This window comes from Cetorhinus maximus, chromosome 19, assembly GCF_964194155.1.
Source record: "Cetorhinus maximus chromosome 19, sCetMax3.hap1.1, whole genome shotgun sequence".
NCBI lineage: Eukaryota > Metazoa > Chordata > Chondrichthyes > Lamniformes > Cetorhinidae > Cetorhinus > Cetorhinus maximus.
The window spans coordinates 97400275-97416856 of record NC_135897.1 but is presented as its reverse complement, the minus strand read 5'-3'; the positions used below and the strand labels follow the sequence as shown (position 1 = coordinate 97416856).

The 16582-nt window shown below is 45.1% G+C and overlaps 1 protein-coding gene across 1 annotated transcript in view; it reads right to left on the bottom strand.

Annotated features, from left to right (window-relative positions):
* The window catches only part of LOC144694284 (uncharacterized), a 105257-nt gene that overhangs the window by 32651 nt on the left and 56024 nt on the right, over window positions 1-16582 (bottom strand). Inside the window, exon 2 of the mRNA XM_078564620.1 lies at window positions 904-1077. Within this exon, the coding sequence (XP_078420746.1) occupies window positions 904-1077 (174 nt within the window). The remainder of the gene's footprint in view (window positions 1-903; window positions 1078-16582) is intronic.

The following is a 16582-nucleotide window of genomic DNA, read 5'->3' as shown; positions in this document are numbered from 1 at the left end:
AATTCCAAAAATAAGATTTTAAAACTCATACATAGCACTGGCCACTTCATTAAATGAGCAGTCAAACTGCCTATTTCATGATCCATGCAATGGGTTTGCCCAGTTCATGAAATAGGCTCTACCAGTGTCCATTTCATGAAATGGGCAGTTCTACAAATGGGCATAACATATATACATCTCGAAGTCACGCGTGAAGTGAAGGTGGGCAGGTGCACACCACTTATCAACCTATTTTTCCATTCCACTTTAGCCAAACTTGTCTTCATCTCCCTGTGATTGCATTTATTGAGTTTAAGACACTAAGTATTGACCCACATTTCTCACTCTCAAACTGAATGTTGTCTAAAGGATCCTTTACCATGATGTCCTTAATTAATCCTGCCTCATTACTCATTACCAGGTCCAAAATTGCCTGGTCCCTGGTTGGTTCTAGAACATATTGTTCTAAGAAACTGACCTGAATATACTCGATGAACTCATCCTCCAGTGTACCTTTGCCAATTTGTGCAGATTAAAGTCACCCTTGATTATTGCAGCATCTTTCTTGAAAGCCCCTAATATTCCTTGATTTATACTCTGTCCTACAGTGTTGCTACTGTCAGGGGGCCAATAAAATATTCCAACTGGTGACTTCTTTCCTTTGTTATTTCTAATCTCCACCCAAACTGTCTCTGCAGCTGCAAAACTACCGTAAAGGTTAAAGATAACCAGCATTTCAATCTAGTTTGAACCTTCTGACCAACATATTGAACTAATTAAAAGTTAGCTTCAGCTGCAATTCCAAGGCACTGACAAACCAGGTTAGCAGCCAATCATCAGAGCTGTGCTCCTCATGCCAGACTAACCATAGCTCATCCTATCAGAGTTAATTGAGCTTTGACATTACAGTTTTCTATCTCTTACCACCAGTTGAGAAATCTCCTCAGGTATGTGGGTGAATTTCATCCCATGATCTTGTCCCAGGTATAGTTTTTCCAGGGATTCCACAGAGCAAATCTCTTGGGGAAAAGCCCGAAACCGGTTCCCAGTCAAACCGAGAATCTTCAGTTTGGTCAAATTCTTTATTCCTGGTAAGACCTGTGAATTAAATAAGGTTTTTATTGTTTTCCTGACAACAGTTGTTGCACACAAAAATAGGGATGTCATTAGGTGTCCTCATAGAACAAATACGCATTAAACATCAGTACCCACTAGAGTCAGAGTTATGCTGTTAGTTTGGCTTACTCTCTGTCTAGTGATAGCAGGGCTGGGTTTTTCCAATTGCTCAGCAGGGCAGCTTCTCCAGTAGGACAGGACTTGTGCCCACTATGAAAATGTGTTGGGAAATAGAGATAGTTTGAGTAAGTTATATTTCTATTTGTAGGTGTTAGGAAAGAGTTTTCACTTTAAAGGTTAAGTTTGATTTGTATTTCTGTGTCTGTGTTAAGGAAGGTCAAATGGAGTTTTAGTTTTACTTTAAAAAGATGCCTGCATTTCTAATGAGGTTTATTACGACTGTTGCAGCTAGGTTAAACAGACAAGCGTAGAAGAATTGGGCTGCTGCCTAGCAACCGGGGTCCAGAGAGACAGGTCCCTCCTTCAGACACGCACAAAAAAAGCTAAAAAAATGGCAGTTTTAAGTTTTAAAGCCAGGACTCCAGAGAGACTGGACACTGGGAGAGGGAACTGCAGATTTCCCATAAGAACCAAAAGGCCTCAAAAATCCAGGGGAGTGGAACAGGGGAAAGCCCCAAGCAGACCTTCTAGTCAAAGGAAGGACAGGAACCGAGAAAAGGCCCTATTAATGAAGTTAAGAGTGAGAGGCAGAGAGAAAAGCTCCAAGCTTCAGACTTAAAGAGACAAAAGCTACAAAAAGCAGGTTTAAAGTGAGAAGAGCTTGCAAGAGGCAAGAAGGTCTAAAGAGACATGTGACGGCCTGTAACTCTTTGCTATGGGCATGTAAAGCAGTGATACTGTTGACGGCTGAGTCAGTGAGAGAGAGTGTGTGGAAGACAGTTTGAATGCATGTGGTGACCGAGGGGAGCGGAACATCGGAAGGAGAGTTCAAAACCCTGGAGGTGGATCATTGCGCAAAGCGTCTGAGAGAAAGCGTCGGTTTGGGAGAAGATTCCAAAGCAAGGCCTTGGATAATAGAACCATAGAACCATAGAACACTACAGCACAGAAAACAGGCCATTCGGCCCTTCTAGTCTGTGCCGAAATATTATTCCGCTAGTCCCATTAACCTGCACCTAGTCCATAACCCTCCAGACCTCTCCCATCCATGTATCTATCCAATTTATTCTTAAAACTTAAGAATGAGCCCGCATTTACCACGTCAGATGGTAGCTCGTTCCACACTCTCACCACTCTCTGAGTGAAGAAGTTCCCCCTAATGTTCCCCCTAAACCTTTCCCCTTTCACCCTAAAGCCATGTCCTCTCGTGTTTATCTCTCCTAATCTAAGAGGAAAGAGCCTACTCATATTTACTCTGTCTATACCCCTCACAATTTTGTAAACTTCTATCAAATCTCCGCTCATTCTTCTACGCTCCAAGGAATAAAGTCCTAACCTGTTTAATCTTTCCCTGTAACTCAAGTCCTTAAGACCCGGCAACATCCTAGTAAATCTTCTCTGCACTCTCTCAATCTTACTGATATCCTTCCTGTAGTTAGGCAACCAGAACTGCACACAATACTCCAAAGTTGGCCTCACCAATGTCTTGTACAACCTCACCATAACATTCCAACTCCTATACTTAATACTTTGATTTATGAAGGCCAGTATGCCAAAAGCTTTCTTTACAACCTTGTCTACCTGTGACGCCACTTTCAGGGAATTATGTATCTGAACTCCCAGATCCCTTTGTTCCTCTGCACTCCTCAGTGCCCTACCATTTACTGTGTATGTCCTACCCTGGTTTGACCTTCCAAAATGTAACACCTCACACTTTTCCGCATTAAATTCCATCTGACATTTTCTGGCCCATTTTTCCAGTTGGTCCAGATCTCTCTGCAAGCTTTGAAAGCCTTCCTCGCTGTCCACAACGCCTCCAATCTTAGTGTCATCAGCAAACTTGCTGATCCAATTCACCACATTATCATCCAAATCATTGATATAGACAACAAACAACAATGGTCCCAGCACGGATCCCTGAGGCACACCACTAGTCACAGACCTCCAGTCTGAGAAACAATCACCCACTACCACTCTCTGTCTTCTCCCACACAGCCAATTTTGAATCCAGTTTACAACCTCTCCATGGATACCAAGTGTCTGAACCTTCTGAACTAATCTCCCATGTGGGACCTTGTCAAAGGCCTTACTAAAGTCCATGTAGACAACATCCACAGCCTTTCCTTCATCTACTTTCTTGGTAACCACCTCGAAAAACTCTACAAGGTTCGTTAAACACGACCTACCACGCACAAAGCCATGCTGACTATCCTTAATCAGCCCTTGGCTGTCCAAATAATTATATATCTGATCTCTCAGAACACCTTCCAATAATTTACCTACTACTGACGTCAGGCTCACTGGCCTGTAATTACCTGGTTTACTTTTGGAGCCTTTTTTAAACAACGGAACAACATGAGCTACCCTCCAATCCTCCGGCACCTTACCCGTGGCTAAGGACATTTTAAATATTTCTGCCAGGGCCCCTGAAATTTCTACACTAGTCTCCCTCAAGGTCCGAGGGAATATCATGTCAGGCCAAGGGGATTTATCTACCTTTATTCACTGTAAGGCAGCAAGCACCTCCTCCTCTTTAATCTCTATATGTTCCATGAAACTACTGCTTGCTTCCCTTCCTTCCTTATACACTATGCCAGTTTCCTGAGTAAATACTGATGCAAAAAAACTGTTTAAGATCTCCTCCATCTCGTGAGGCTCCACACATAGACGACCACTCTGATCTTCAAGGGGACCAATTGTGTCCCTTACTATCCTTTTACTCTTAATATACTTGTAGAAACCCTTCAGGTTTACCTTCACATTATCTGCCAAAGCAACTTCAGGTCTTCTTTTTGCCTTCCTGATTTCCTTTTTTAGTATTTTCTTACATTTTCTATACTCTACAAGTACCTCATCTGCTTCTTGTTGCCTATACCTGCTATACACCTCTCTCTTCTTCTTAACCAGATCGCCAATATCCCTTGAAAATGGAGATTCGAAACCCTCGTGTGAAAGACAGAGTGCAGTGAGACTGATTGGCTCATGGTGTGACAAGCGTCTGGGAGGGGAGTTGAGGAGAGATCCATAGCATCTGGTTGAGGTGACATCTGTAACTTGGTTTCAGAGTGTGATGTGTCTGATCACAGTGTGCTATAGGTGACCATAAGACATAGGAGCAGAAATTAGGCCAATCGGCCCATCGAGTCTGCTCCGCCATTCAATCATGGCTGATAAGTTTCTCAACTCCATTCTCCCGCCTTCTCGCCGTAACCTTTGATCCCCTTACCAATCAAGAACCTATCTATCTCGGTCTTAAATACACTCAATGACCTGGCCTCCACAGCCTTCTGTGGCAATGAATTCCATAGGTTCACCACTCTCTGGCTAAAGAAGTTTCTCCTCATCTCTGTTCTAAAAGGCCTTCCCTTTACTTTGAGGCTGTGCCCTCGGGTCCTAGTCTCTCCTACTAATGGAAACATCTTCCCCACGTCCACTCTATCCAGGCCTTTCAGTATTCTGTAAGTTTCAATCAGATCCCCCCCTCATCCTTCTAAACTCCATCGAGTATAGACCCAGAGTCCTCAAACGTTCCTCATATGTTAAGCCTTTCATTCCTGGGATCATTCTCGTGAACCTCCTCTGGACCTTCTCCAGGGCCAGAACATCCTTCCTGAGGTACAGGGCCCTAGTCCAGGATTCTCTTAAGGTTAACTTGCAGGTTGAGTAGGTAGTTAGGAAGGCAAATGCAATGTTGGCATTTATTTCGAGGGGACTAGAATATACAAGCAGGGATGTGCTGCTGAGGCTTTATAAGGCTCTGATCAGACCACATTTAGAATATGTTGTTTTTTTTTTAATTTCATTTTTTTTTTCAATTTATTTCATTTTTTTTTTCAGCCTGGCTGCCCTTTGAACAAAAATCGAAGCCTTTTTTAAAGGTTGGGTTCATCGACCTAGGGAACTCCGGTCCCAGCAAACCCGACCCAGGGAACTCCGGACCCAGCAAACCCGACCCAGGGAACTCTGGACCCAGCAAACCCGACCCAAGCAAACCCGACCCAGCGAACTCCGGACCCAGCAAACCCAACCCAGGGCCAAATATTCTGACTTAAGACTCCAAGGGTGCAATTTTTTGTTCTGGAGACCAAGTGCGGTGTCAGGAGGGAAAGTCAGTGTGATTTCTGTTGGATGCCAGGATGGGTTCTCATGCCAGACTGCCCGTTTTTCAGCTTATTATTTATGCATCAATGAGGAGCTGATTGAATCTCGTGGCAGGGCAGCCTGAGATTTGTCCACCTTGCCATTACCTCATGGGGTTGAATATTTAAATGGCACCCACACAGACATTCACTCACTGCAGGACAGGTGTGTGGGAACCTGTTGGAAATTGCAGCCCAAAGCATAAAACCGTCTGCCCCCAAATTCAGCGACTGCTCCCTGGAGAGACTCCTCCAGGCAGTGCAGGACCTGCGGGAAGTCCTCCAGCTTCGGGATGGAAACTTGAGGTCCACCAGCCTCACCATGCTGGCTTGGGAGGAGGTCACCAGGGAGGTCAATGCCTGTGGACCTCGGAAGAGAGCCACCCAGCAGTGCCAAAAAAGGGCAAATGATCTCATCGCTCCACCAGGGTAAATCAACCTTCTCCTCACTCCAAACTCACACTCTCAGCAGGCCTTCAGGCATTCAAGGAGTTACAATTCCCAAGGATCTCGCACACTGCCAAAAGAAGGGACATCAGCACTGATTGTCTGACAGACTCTGTAACATTTTCATCTCCTGTAACATGCTGCACAAGTTGTGATTTCAGCGTTTACCGGGGAGTACCCAACACACACAGCAGGCCTGCATGCTTATGATCTGCTCTTGCATCCATGCTGCTCACAGTCTTTCTTTCTGTCTTTAGGCAGCACAAGATCACACATAACAAGAGGGAGAAATTCCTGACCAGAGAGGGGATGCCGGGGTTGAGGGCACTCACCCGCTACGAGAAGCAGGCAACAGTGCTGGCTGCTGAGGACAGGAACCGTTCCTTGTGGAAAAGACAAGATTTGGCATCTCCCAACAAACCAGTGAGGGTCCATACGGTAGCCATCGGCCACCTGTGGACAATGACTACGAGTGATCTTTAATGTAGATGACTAGCTAGGCAATCACTAATTATCTCTTCTCCCTATTACAGCCATCAGCAGGAAAAGGGGGAGGGACATGCCCAACCAGCCGGACATGCCCAACCAGCCCGTCAGCCCCAGCTCCCAGAGCACCTCAAATGAGGAGGCCAAGAATACATTCGCTGAAGCTCTGGTATTGCGTTCACCCGCACCGTCCACCAGTGCAGAGACACAGGCCTCGGTAGGATCTAGTTCTAGAGCAGACTTTGGGTCACTATCTATCTCTGCCTTAAAAATATTCAATGACCCTGCTTCCACCGCCTTCTGAGGCAGAGAATTCCAAAGTTGCACAACATTCTGAGAGAATTTTTTTCCCTTATCTCTGTCCTATTAGGGTGGCCCTTAATTTTAAAACAGTGCCCCCTAGTTCTGGGCTCACCTACAAAAGGAAACATCCTTTCCACATCCACCTTGTTGAGACCGTTCAAACTGTACTTGGATTTCCAAAAGGCATTTGATAAGGTGCCACATCAAAGGTTATTGTGGAAAATAAAAGTTCATGGTGTAGAGGGTAACATATTAGCCTAAATAGAAGATTGGCTGGCTGGCAGGAAACAGAGTATGCATAAATGGATCTTTGTCTGATTGGCAGGATGTGTCTAGTGCAGACCCCATCTTGTCATCCTGTATACTTCAATCAAGTCACCCCTCACTCTTCTAAACTCCAGTGGAAACAAGCCCAGTCTGTCCAACCTTTCCTCATAAGACAACCCACTCATTCCAGGTATCAATCTAGTAAACCTCCTTTGAACCGCCTCCAATGCATTTACATCTTCTTTAAATAAGGAGGCCAAAACTGCACACACTATTTGAGATGTGGTCTCACCAATGCCCTGTATAACTGAAGCATAACATCCTTACTTTTATGTTCAATTCCTCTCATAATAAAGGATAACATTTCATTAGCCTTCTTAGTTACTTGCTGTACCTGCAAACTAACTTTTTGTGACTCTTGCACTAGAACACCTAGATCCCTCTGCACCTCCCAATTCTGCAGTTATTCTCCGTTTAAGTAATACTCTGCTTTTTTATTCTTCCTGCCAAAGTGAACAAATTCACATTTTCCCACATTAAACTCCACCTGCCAGATTTCTGCCCACTCACTCAATCTATCTATATCAATCTACAAACTCCTTATGTCTTCTTCACAACATACTTTTCTATCTATCTTTGTGTCATCTGCAAATTTAGCTACCATGCATTTGCTCCCCTCATCTGAGTCATTGATATAAATTGTAAAAAGCTGAAGCCCCAGTACAGACCCCTGTGGGTCTCCACCCGTCACATCCTGTCAATCAGAAAAGGACCCATTTTTGCATACTCACTGTTTTCTACCAGCCAGTCATTCTTCTGTTCATGCTAATATGTTACCCCCTACACCATGAACTTTTATTTTCTGCACTAACCTGTGATGTGGCACCTTATCAAATGCCTTTTGGAAATCCAAGTACAGTATGTCAACAAGCTCCCTTTTATCCACAGCACATGTTGCTCCTTCAAAGAACCTTAATAAATTGGTTACACATGGTTTCCCTTTCACAAAACCATGCTGACTCTTCCAGATTACCTTGAGTTTTTCTAAGTGCCCAGCTATAACCTCCTTAATATTCAATTTGAACACCTTTCCCACAGCAGAGGTCAAGCTAACTGACCTATAGTTTCCTGTTTTCTGCCTCCCTCCCCTCAGAGGGGTTATATTTGCTACTTTTCAGTCTGATGGAACTTTTCCAGAATCTAGGGAATTTTGGAAAATTAACAGCAACGCATCTACTACCTCATTAGCCGCCTCTTCTAAGACCTTAGGATGAAGTCCATCAGGACCCGGAGACTTGTCAGCCCACAGCTCCATCAGTTTACTCAGTACTGCTTCCTAGTGATTGTAATTTCACCAAGTTGCCCTCTCCCTTCCACCTCCTGATTTACAGCTATTACTGGAATATTCTTGTATCTTCTATAGCAAAGCCAGAAGCAAAATATTTGTTAATTTCATCCACTATTTCCTTATTATCTAATGGTAACTCCCCATTCTCACTTTCTAGAAGGCCAACACTCACTTTACTTACTCTTTTCCTGTTTAAATACCTGTAGAAACTCTTGTTATTCATTTTTACATTTCTAGCTAGTTTCCTCTCATAATCTAATTTCTTTCTCCTGATTAACTAACCTTTTAGTCATTCTCTGCCATTCTTTATATTCTGACTGATCATTTGACCTGTCACTCATATTTGCAGTTATATGCATTTTCCCTAAGTTTGATGCTTTCCCAACTTCTTTAGTTAACCAATAATGGTGGGTTCTCCCTTTAGAATTTTTCTTTATAGTAGGAATGTATTTATTCTGAAACATCCTCTTAAATGTCTGCCACTGCTTCCATATTGATCTATCCCTGAGCCTAGTATCCCAGGTCACTTCAGCTAGATCAGCTTTCATGCCCACATAGTTGCCCTTATTTAAGTTTAAAATACTAGTCTTAGACCCACTCTTCTCCCTTTCAAACTGGATGTAAAATTCAATCATATTGTGGTCACTGCTATCTCAGGGTGCCTTTACGCTGAGGTCATTAATTAATCCTGTCACGTTACACAATACCAAGTCTAATATAACCTGATTTCTGGTTGGTTCCAGAAGGTGCTGCTCTGAGAAACAATATTGAAAGCATTTATGAACTCCTCATCCAGGCTATTGCTGCCAATCTGATTTTTCCAGTTTATATGTAGATTAAAATCACCCGTGATTATTGAAGTCCCTTCATCACAAGCACCCAATATTTCTTCTTGTATACATTGTCCTACATTGTGGTTACTGTTGGGGGGGCCTGGAGACCACTCCCACTAGTGACTTCTTTCCCCTATTTCTCATTGCCACCCAAACCAATTCTATGTCCTGATCTCCTGAACCAAGGTCACCTCTAACTATTGCACAAATACCATCCTTGATTAACAGTGCTACCCCTCCACCTTTACCTAGGTTCATATTCTTCATGAAGGCCATGTACCCCTCCATATTCAGGACCCAATCCTTGTCATCCTGCAGCCATGTCTCTGTAATTACTGTCAGATCATATTTATTTACTCCAATGTGCACTATCAATTCATTTACTTTGTTATGAATGCTACACGCATTCAGATAGAGAGCCTTCAGTTTTGTGGGTTTTTTAATCTTCATTACATCTAGTCTTGATTCCTTGTGCATTCTTAGGTTTTTTTTCCTCTCTGTCCCTTCCTGCCATTCTCTGACCCTCATTTACCATATTACTATTTTCTTCTCTCACCTTGTCTCTACTCTGACATACCACATCTTTCCACATTTGATCCCTTGCTGCCACTATTTAGTTTAAAACCCTCTTTAGTTCCCTAGTTATGCGTTTCGCAAGAACACTGGTTCCAGCACAGTTCAGGTGTAGATCGTCCCAATGGTACAGCCCCTACTTTCCCCAGTACTGGTGCCAGTGCCCCACAAACTGGAACCCACTTCCCCCACACTAGTCTTTGAGCCATGTACTCATCTCTCTAATTTTATGCACCCTAGGCCAATTTGCATGTGGCTCAGGTAATAATCGAGAGATTATAACTTTTGAGGTTCTGCTTTTCAATTTAGTGCCTAGCTGCTCATACTCCCTATGCAGAATCTCCTTCCTAGTTCTATCTATGTCATTGGTACCCACATGGACCACGAAAACCGGATCCTCCCCCTCCCACTGCAGGTTCCTCTCCAGCTCTGAGCAGATGTCCCTACCCTGGCACCAGGCAGGCAACACAGCTGTCTGGGCTCTCGCTCTTTGCTACAGAGAACAGTGTCAATCCCCCTCAATGTACTGTCCCCTACTACCACTACATTCCTTTTTCCTCCCCCCCCACAACTTGGTTTCCTCTACCATGGTGCAATGGTCAGTTTGCACATCCACCCTGCACCCCCCACTCTCATCCAAATAAGCTGAAAGAACATCAAACCTTTTGGACAGTTGCAGAGGCTCACAGTCCGACACTTCACCACGGGGTAGGTGGTGGTGTAGTGGTATCGTCACTGGACTAGTAATCCAGCGACTCAGGGTAACACTCTAGGGATCTGAGTTCGAATCCCATCACGGCAGATGGTGGAATTTAAATTCAATAAATATCTGGAATTAAAAGTTTAATGATGACCATTGCTGTTAAAAACCTATCTGGTTCACTAATTTCCTTTAGGGAAGGAAACCTGCTGGTCTATGTGACTCCAGGCCCACAGAAATGTGGTCGAACCTTAAAAATGCCCTCTGAAAAAGGGCAATTAGGCAAGGGCAATAAATGCTGAGCCAGGATGCCCACATCTCACAAACAAATATTAAAAAAAACTCTTGCCTTAAGGGACCCCCTTACCTGCCTCACTTACAGTCACACCCTCCTGTCCCTGACCACTGACCAAATCCAAAGACCCTATCCTAAGTGGCATGACTGCCTCCTGGTACAAAGCATCCAGGTAACTTTTCCCCTCCCTGATGTGTCAGCTCAATGACTCTGAGCCAAAGTTCCTCAAGCTTCCCATATGCCTTGACACATCACCTGTCCTGCCATCCTTAACATGTTTTACTTAATTATATTAATTATAGTATTAATTTATTTATGTTGTTTTATAAATATATTTTAGTAACTTGATCACCAATTTGCGTACTATTTTAAACTTTAGGAATAGAATACAGCTTATGCACTCACCAGATACTCAAACAGCTAGCTCCTTTCCTTGTAGAGCAAGAACTAATTCTTACAGGGTGAGAAAGGTAGCAAAAGGAAACAAACACCTCCTTCCCCTTCACCGAACTCCCCCACTCACCAAACTCCAAGTCTGCACTCAGTTTCCTCCGTTTGCCTTAGCTGCACCAAAGAGGTCTGTATTTATAGCCAACTGAACTGGGGCTAGAGTACTGCTCAGTTCTCATAGCATAGGGTGAACTTGCCCTGTCTAAGCTACAAAATTTAAAAAGAGCAGGCTGAAAGCTGCACCAGGACAGAGTGAGAGTTCCGGGAAGACTTGAGGCTGAAAGCGGTGCGAGGACAGAGCGAGAGTTCTGGGGAGACCTGGGGCTAACCGGAGAGGAGAGGCCTGCAAGAGCAGTATAAATGAGCTCAAAAAACAGAGGCTGAGACCAGAGCGACCCTTAGGACCTTCAGGCGTGGAGTTCAAAGTAACGTCATGATTCAAAAAGTGACGAGACACAGGGGAGGCAGCTGATTGGTAAGTAGGGTCAGGTAAGTACTTCTATTTCTATTTTTTCTACTAATTAAACTGTTGCAGTCCATTAGCTTAAAGAAAATAAGGTGAGGACTTTGGACTGTAGTGGGAGTGTTTGGAATAAGGCCCCTAGTGTAATTGGTATTCTTTAAAGGGAGTAACTAATGAGCTTAATCTAAAGAGAAACCATGGTAGCAGAGCTTGCACCCATGCTATGTTCTTCCTGCACTATGTGGGAAGTCATGGACACTTCCAGTGTCCCTGGTGACCATGTGTGCAGGAAGTGTGTCCAGCTGCGGCTACTGGCTAACTGCATTTCAGAGCTGGAGCTGCGGGTGGATTCACTGTGGAGCATCCACGACGCTGAGATTATCGTGGACAGCACGATCAGTGAGGTGGTCACACCGCAGGTAAAGACTGAACAAGCAGAAGGGGATGGGTGAGCACCAGGCAGAGTAGAGGAAGGCAGGTAATACAGGAGTTCCCTGTGACCATCCCCCTCTCTAACAGATATACCGTTTTGGGTACTGTTGGGGTAGACGACTTCTCAGGGGAAAGCAGCAGGAGCCAAGTCCAAGGCACCACAGGTGGCTCTGCTGCACAAGAGGGGAGGACAAAGAGTGGCAGGGCCATAGTGATAGGGGATTCAATAATAAGGGGAACAGACAGGCATTTCTGCGGCCACAAAAGAGACTCCAGGATGGTATGTTGCCTCCCTGGTGCCAGGGTCAAGGATGTCTCGGAGAGAGGCTGCAGGGCATTCTGAAGGGGGAGGGTGAACAGCCAGTGGTCGTGTTACATATTTGTTCCAACGACGTAGATTAAAAAAAAGGGATGAGGTCCTACAAGCTGAATATAGGGAGTTAGGACGTAAATTGAAAAGTAGGACCTCAAAGATAGTAATCTCAGGATTACTACCAGTGCCATGTGCTAGCGAAATAACAGGCTATATCAGATGAATATGTGGCTGAAGAAATGGTGTAGCGGGGAGGGATTCAGATTCCTGGGACAAGGGTAATTAGAGATGGGCAATAAAATGCTGGCCTACCCAGCAACTCCCACATCCCATGAGTGAATAAAAAAAACATCGTCTTCTTGATGACTTTGATGCAACTGAAGAGGAGAAGAAGGGCCGGTCGCTATCTGGCAGGGCTATGGGAAGAGTCTCACCCTGAGGAACATGGGCCAGTGGAGCCCCATGAAGACCCAGATTCTGAGGAGGAGAGACCAATTTCATGGAGGCATTTGGCATGACTCAGAGTGTACTGAAGATGCCTCTCATTGGAGATGAGTGTGAGACAGCGCTGCAGCTGCCTTTGCTTGTCAAGGGATGTAGTGATTCACATCTGCCACATTCTTCGGGAAGATTTGACGCCGCAGGGACTAGGAGGGCATCCAATGCCAATGGCTGTAAAGGTGCCTGCCGCACTCAATCTTTTTGCAAGCGGCTTGTTCCAGGGCTTCACTGGGAACCTCTGTGGAATATCACAATCCTCCACTCATAAATGCAAAAGGGAGGCCAGTGATGCCCTTCTCAATAAGGCACACAGTTATGTCTCATTCTCCCTCAGCCACCCAGGCTGCCAGAGCAGTGGAGTTTGCAGTGATCTCCAGCTTCCCACAAGTGCAAGGTGCCATTAACTGTACTCATGTGGTAGCTGCCAGGAAGATTTATCAATAGAAAAGGCTTCCACTCTCTCAATGCACAGCTGACCTGTGACCACTGAAAGCAGATTCTGCAGGTTTGTGCGAGGTACCCTGGGGTCTCGCACAAATTTTACATCTTGAGTCTCTCACAGGTGCCCCAGATCTTCGAGAGTCCTCAGCAGTTCAGGGTTGGCTGATCAGTGAGAAAGGGTACCCCCAAATGATGTGTCTAATGATGCCCGTTCATTGGCCACAGAATGCTTCAGAGGAGAGGCACAATGTGGCTCATTCTGCAACATGCTCCTTAATTGAGCAGACCATTGGCAGGTTGAAGATGCATTTCAGATATCTGGACCGGCCAGGTGGCACTCTCCAATACTCTCACAAGAGGGCGTCGTGCATAATCATGGTTTGCTGCACTCTATACAACTTGGCACTGAAAAGGAGGGATGAGTTACTACATGGAGAGATGGAGGAGCTGCACATCTCTTGCAATGAGATGGGTGCTGAAAGGGATGACATTGAAGAGAGCGAGGGTGATGATGCCACAGGAAGAGGCCATTGCAAGGGCAAAATGTGGCAGATGTGCCCGTGAGACCCTTATAGCAGCAAGGTTCTGGATGATGAAGGCTAACACTAGCTGTCATGAGCACAGTTCACCTGCCCCTTCGAGGTAGCTAGACATTATCACCTTCTTTGTAATCCTCAACATCTCAATGAAGAACATCAATCTCACAATGAGTAGTCACAATCTTGCATAACGATGACCTCATCCTTGGAAGGATAAGCAGCCTCTGGAGCATGTGGCCATCCTACAATGGTTTAAGAATTCTACCAGTGCTCACTGTGAAGCAGGTAGACATGGTGCGGTCCTTTCAAACATACCACCAACATTTCACTGCCTAGGGCAGCCTTCAAGAGGTAGGACCACCATTGCAAACAACAACACACTCATGGCAGTATGCAAGATGCCTCAAGGAGGACAGTCATCAGCCACTGGTTATCGCTTGGCCATCTGAGGAAGGATCTAAGTCCAGACAGCGGCGTCTCTCTAAAGTTCATCTCTCATGCATGAATAATGTTCAGGCCTCATCCTGATACGAAGTCCCAAGGATGACATCACTCTTCAGGACGTTGTGATCTGTTGCTCCACATCACGGATTTGAGCCTGAGTCAGGTTAGCTTTGTGTGCACAGTGAGAGCTTCAGCAGCACCATCAGCTGATCATTGACAAGCACTCATGACCCAGTCTTCGGGACCTTCCCAAGTTCATGTCCATTACTGCATTGGTATCTGGGAGAGACATGGCCCAGTCAGTCTCAACACAACATTTAGGGGTAACTTCATACCATCATTAATACTAAAGACTCCTCAGGAGATGTACAGGAACTTTGCTCTCACCCCATTCCAGTCCTTCACGTTTTCATTCTATCAGTTTGTGATGTGTACGAGGAAGCCTAAGGTACTGATGGCGCTGTCACGATCAGAGAACTATGTTGATTGCCCTTATGAGAGTTAGCCAGAATTCAGGTGCAAACCAGCATCCTCACATGTAATAAGTCAGCATCATGAGGCTAGACACAGCTATAACATTGCAGAGTCACAGCCATCTAGCAGACATTTCAAGATCCACCAAGTGCAAACTAGGTCCAATGCCCTACATCATGCATGTGGATATTGGAACATAATATAGGGGCAATGATTAGCTGTAAACATGGTTACGAGTTGACGCTGCAGGCTGGCAGGAAGGACTAAGGCCCCCAATAGTTACTTAAGCTTTAACCCAAACCTGACATTAATAACATGGAGGCCATTGAAATGTGCACTTGGTTGGAATGACTCCAAGATATACACAAGAAATACCTATAACATCCACAGAGAAGATACTTCAGTCCAGCAGCATCAGGGCAATTAATAACCTTCCAAGAGCTATATTCATGAGCCACATTATATGATCCTCTGACACAAGGTTTACATACGCATTATCCAACTACCATGTTCATATAGAAACTAACTATGTTCATGTTGCTTATTTGGACAGAAAAGTGACTGACTGAGCTGAGACTGAGCATGGATTGAGAATTGGTTAGCAGGCAGGAAACAGAGAGTAGGAATAAATGGGTCTTTTTCTGAGTGGAAGATGTGTTTTTTTTAATTCATTCATGGGATGTGGGCTTCACTGGCTGGGCCAGCATTTGTTACCCATCCCTAATTGCCCTTGAGAAGGTGGTGGTGAGCTGCCTTCTTGAACCTCTGCAGCCCATGTGGTGCAGGTACACCCACAGTGCTGTTAGGGAGGGAGTTCCAGGATTTTGACTCAGCGACAGTGAAGGAACGGCGATATATTTCCAAGTCAGGATGGTGAGTGACTTGGAGGGGAACTTCCAGGTGGTGATGTTCCCATCTATCTGCTGCCCTTGTTCTTCTAGGTGGCAGTGGTCATGGGTTTGGAAGGTGCTGCCTAAGAAGCCTTGGTGAATTCCTGCAACGCATCTTGTAGATGGTACACACTGCTGCTACTGTGCATCAGTGATGGAAGGAGTAAATGTTTGTGGATGTGGTGCCAATCAAGCTGACTGCTTTGTCCTGGATGGTGTCCAGCTTCTTGAGTGTTGTGGGAGCTGCACTTATCCAGGCAAGCGGTATTCCATCACACTCCTGACTTGTGCCTTGTAGGTGGTAGACAGGCTTTGGGGAGTCAGGAGGTGAGTTACTCGTAGCACGATTCCTAGCCTCTGACCTGCTCTTGTAGCCACAGAATTTATATGGCTAGTCTAGTTCAGTTTCTGGTTAATGGTAACTTCCAGGATGTTGATAGTGAGGAATTCAGTGATGGTAATGCCATTGAACGTCAAGGGGCGGTGGTTAGATTATCTCTTGTTGGAGATGGTCATTGCCTGACACTTGTGTGGCGCAAATGTTACTTGCCACTTGATAGCTGAAGCCTGGATATTGTCCAGGTCTTACTGCACCTGAGGAGTCGTGAATGGTGCTGAATAATGTGCAATCAACAGCGAACATCCCCACTTCTGACCTTATGCTAGAAGGAAGGTCATTGATGAAGCAGCTGAAGATGGTTGGACTAAGGACACTACCCTGAGGAACTCCTTCAGTGATGTCCTGGAGCTGAGATGATTGACCTCCAACAACCACAACCATCTTCCTTTGTGCTAGGTATGACTCCAACCAGCGGAGAGTTTTCCCCCGATTCCCATTGACTCCAGTTTTGCTAGGGCTTCTTGATGCCACACTTGGTCAAATGCTGCCTTGGTGTGAAGGGCAGTCACTCTCACCTCACCTCAGGAGTTAAGCTCTTTTGTCCCTGTATGAACCAAGGATGTAATGAGGTCAGGAGCTGAGAGGCCCTGATGGAACCGAAACTGGGCTTCAGTGAGCAGGTTATTGCT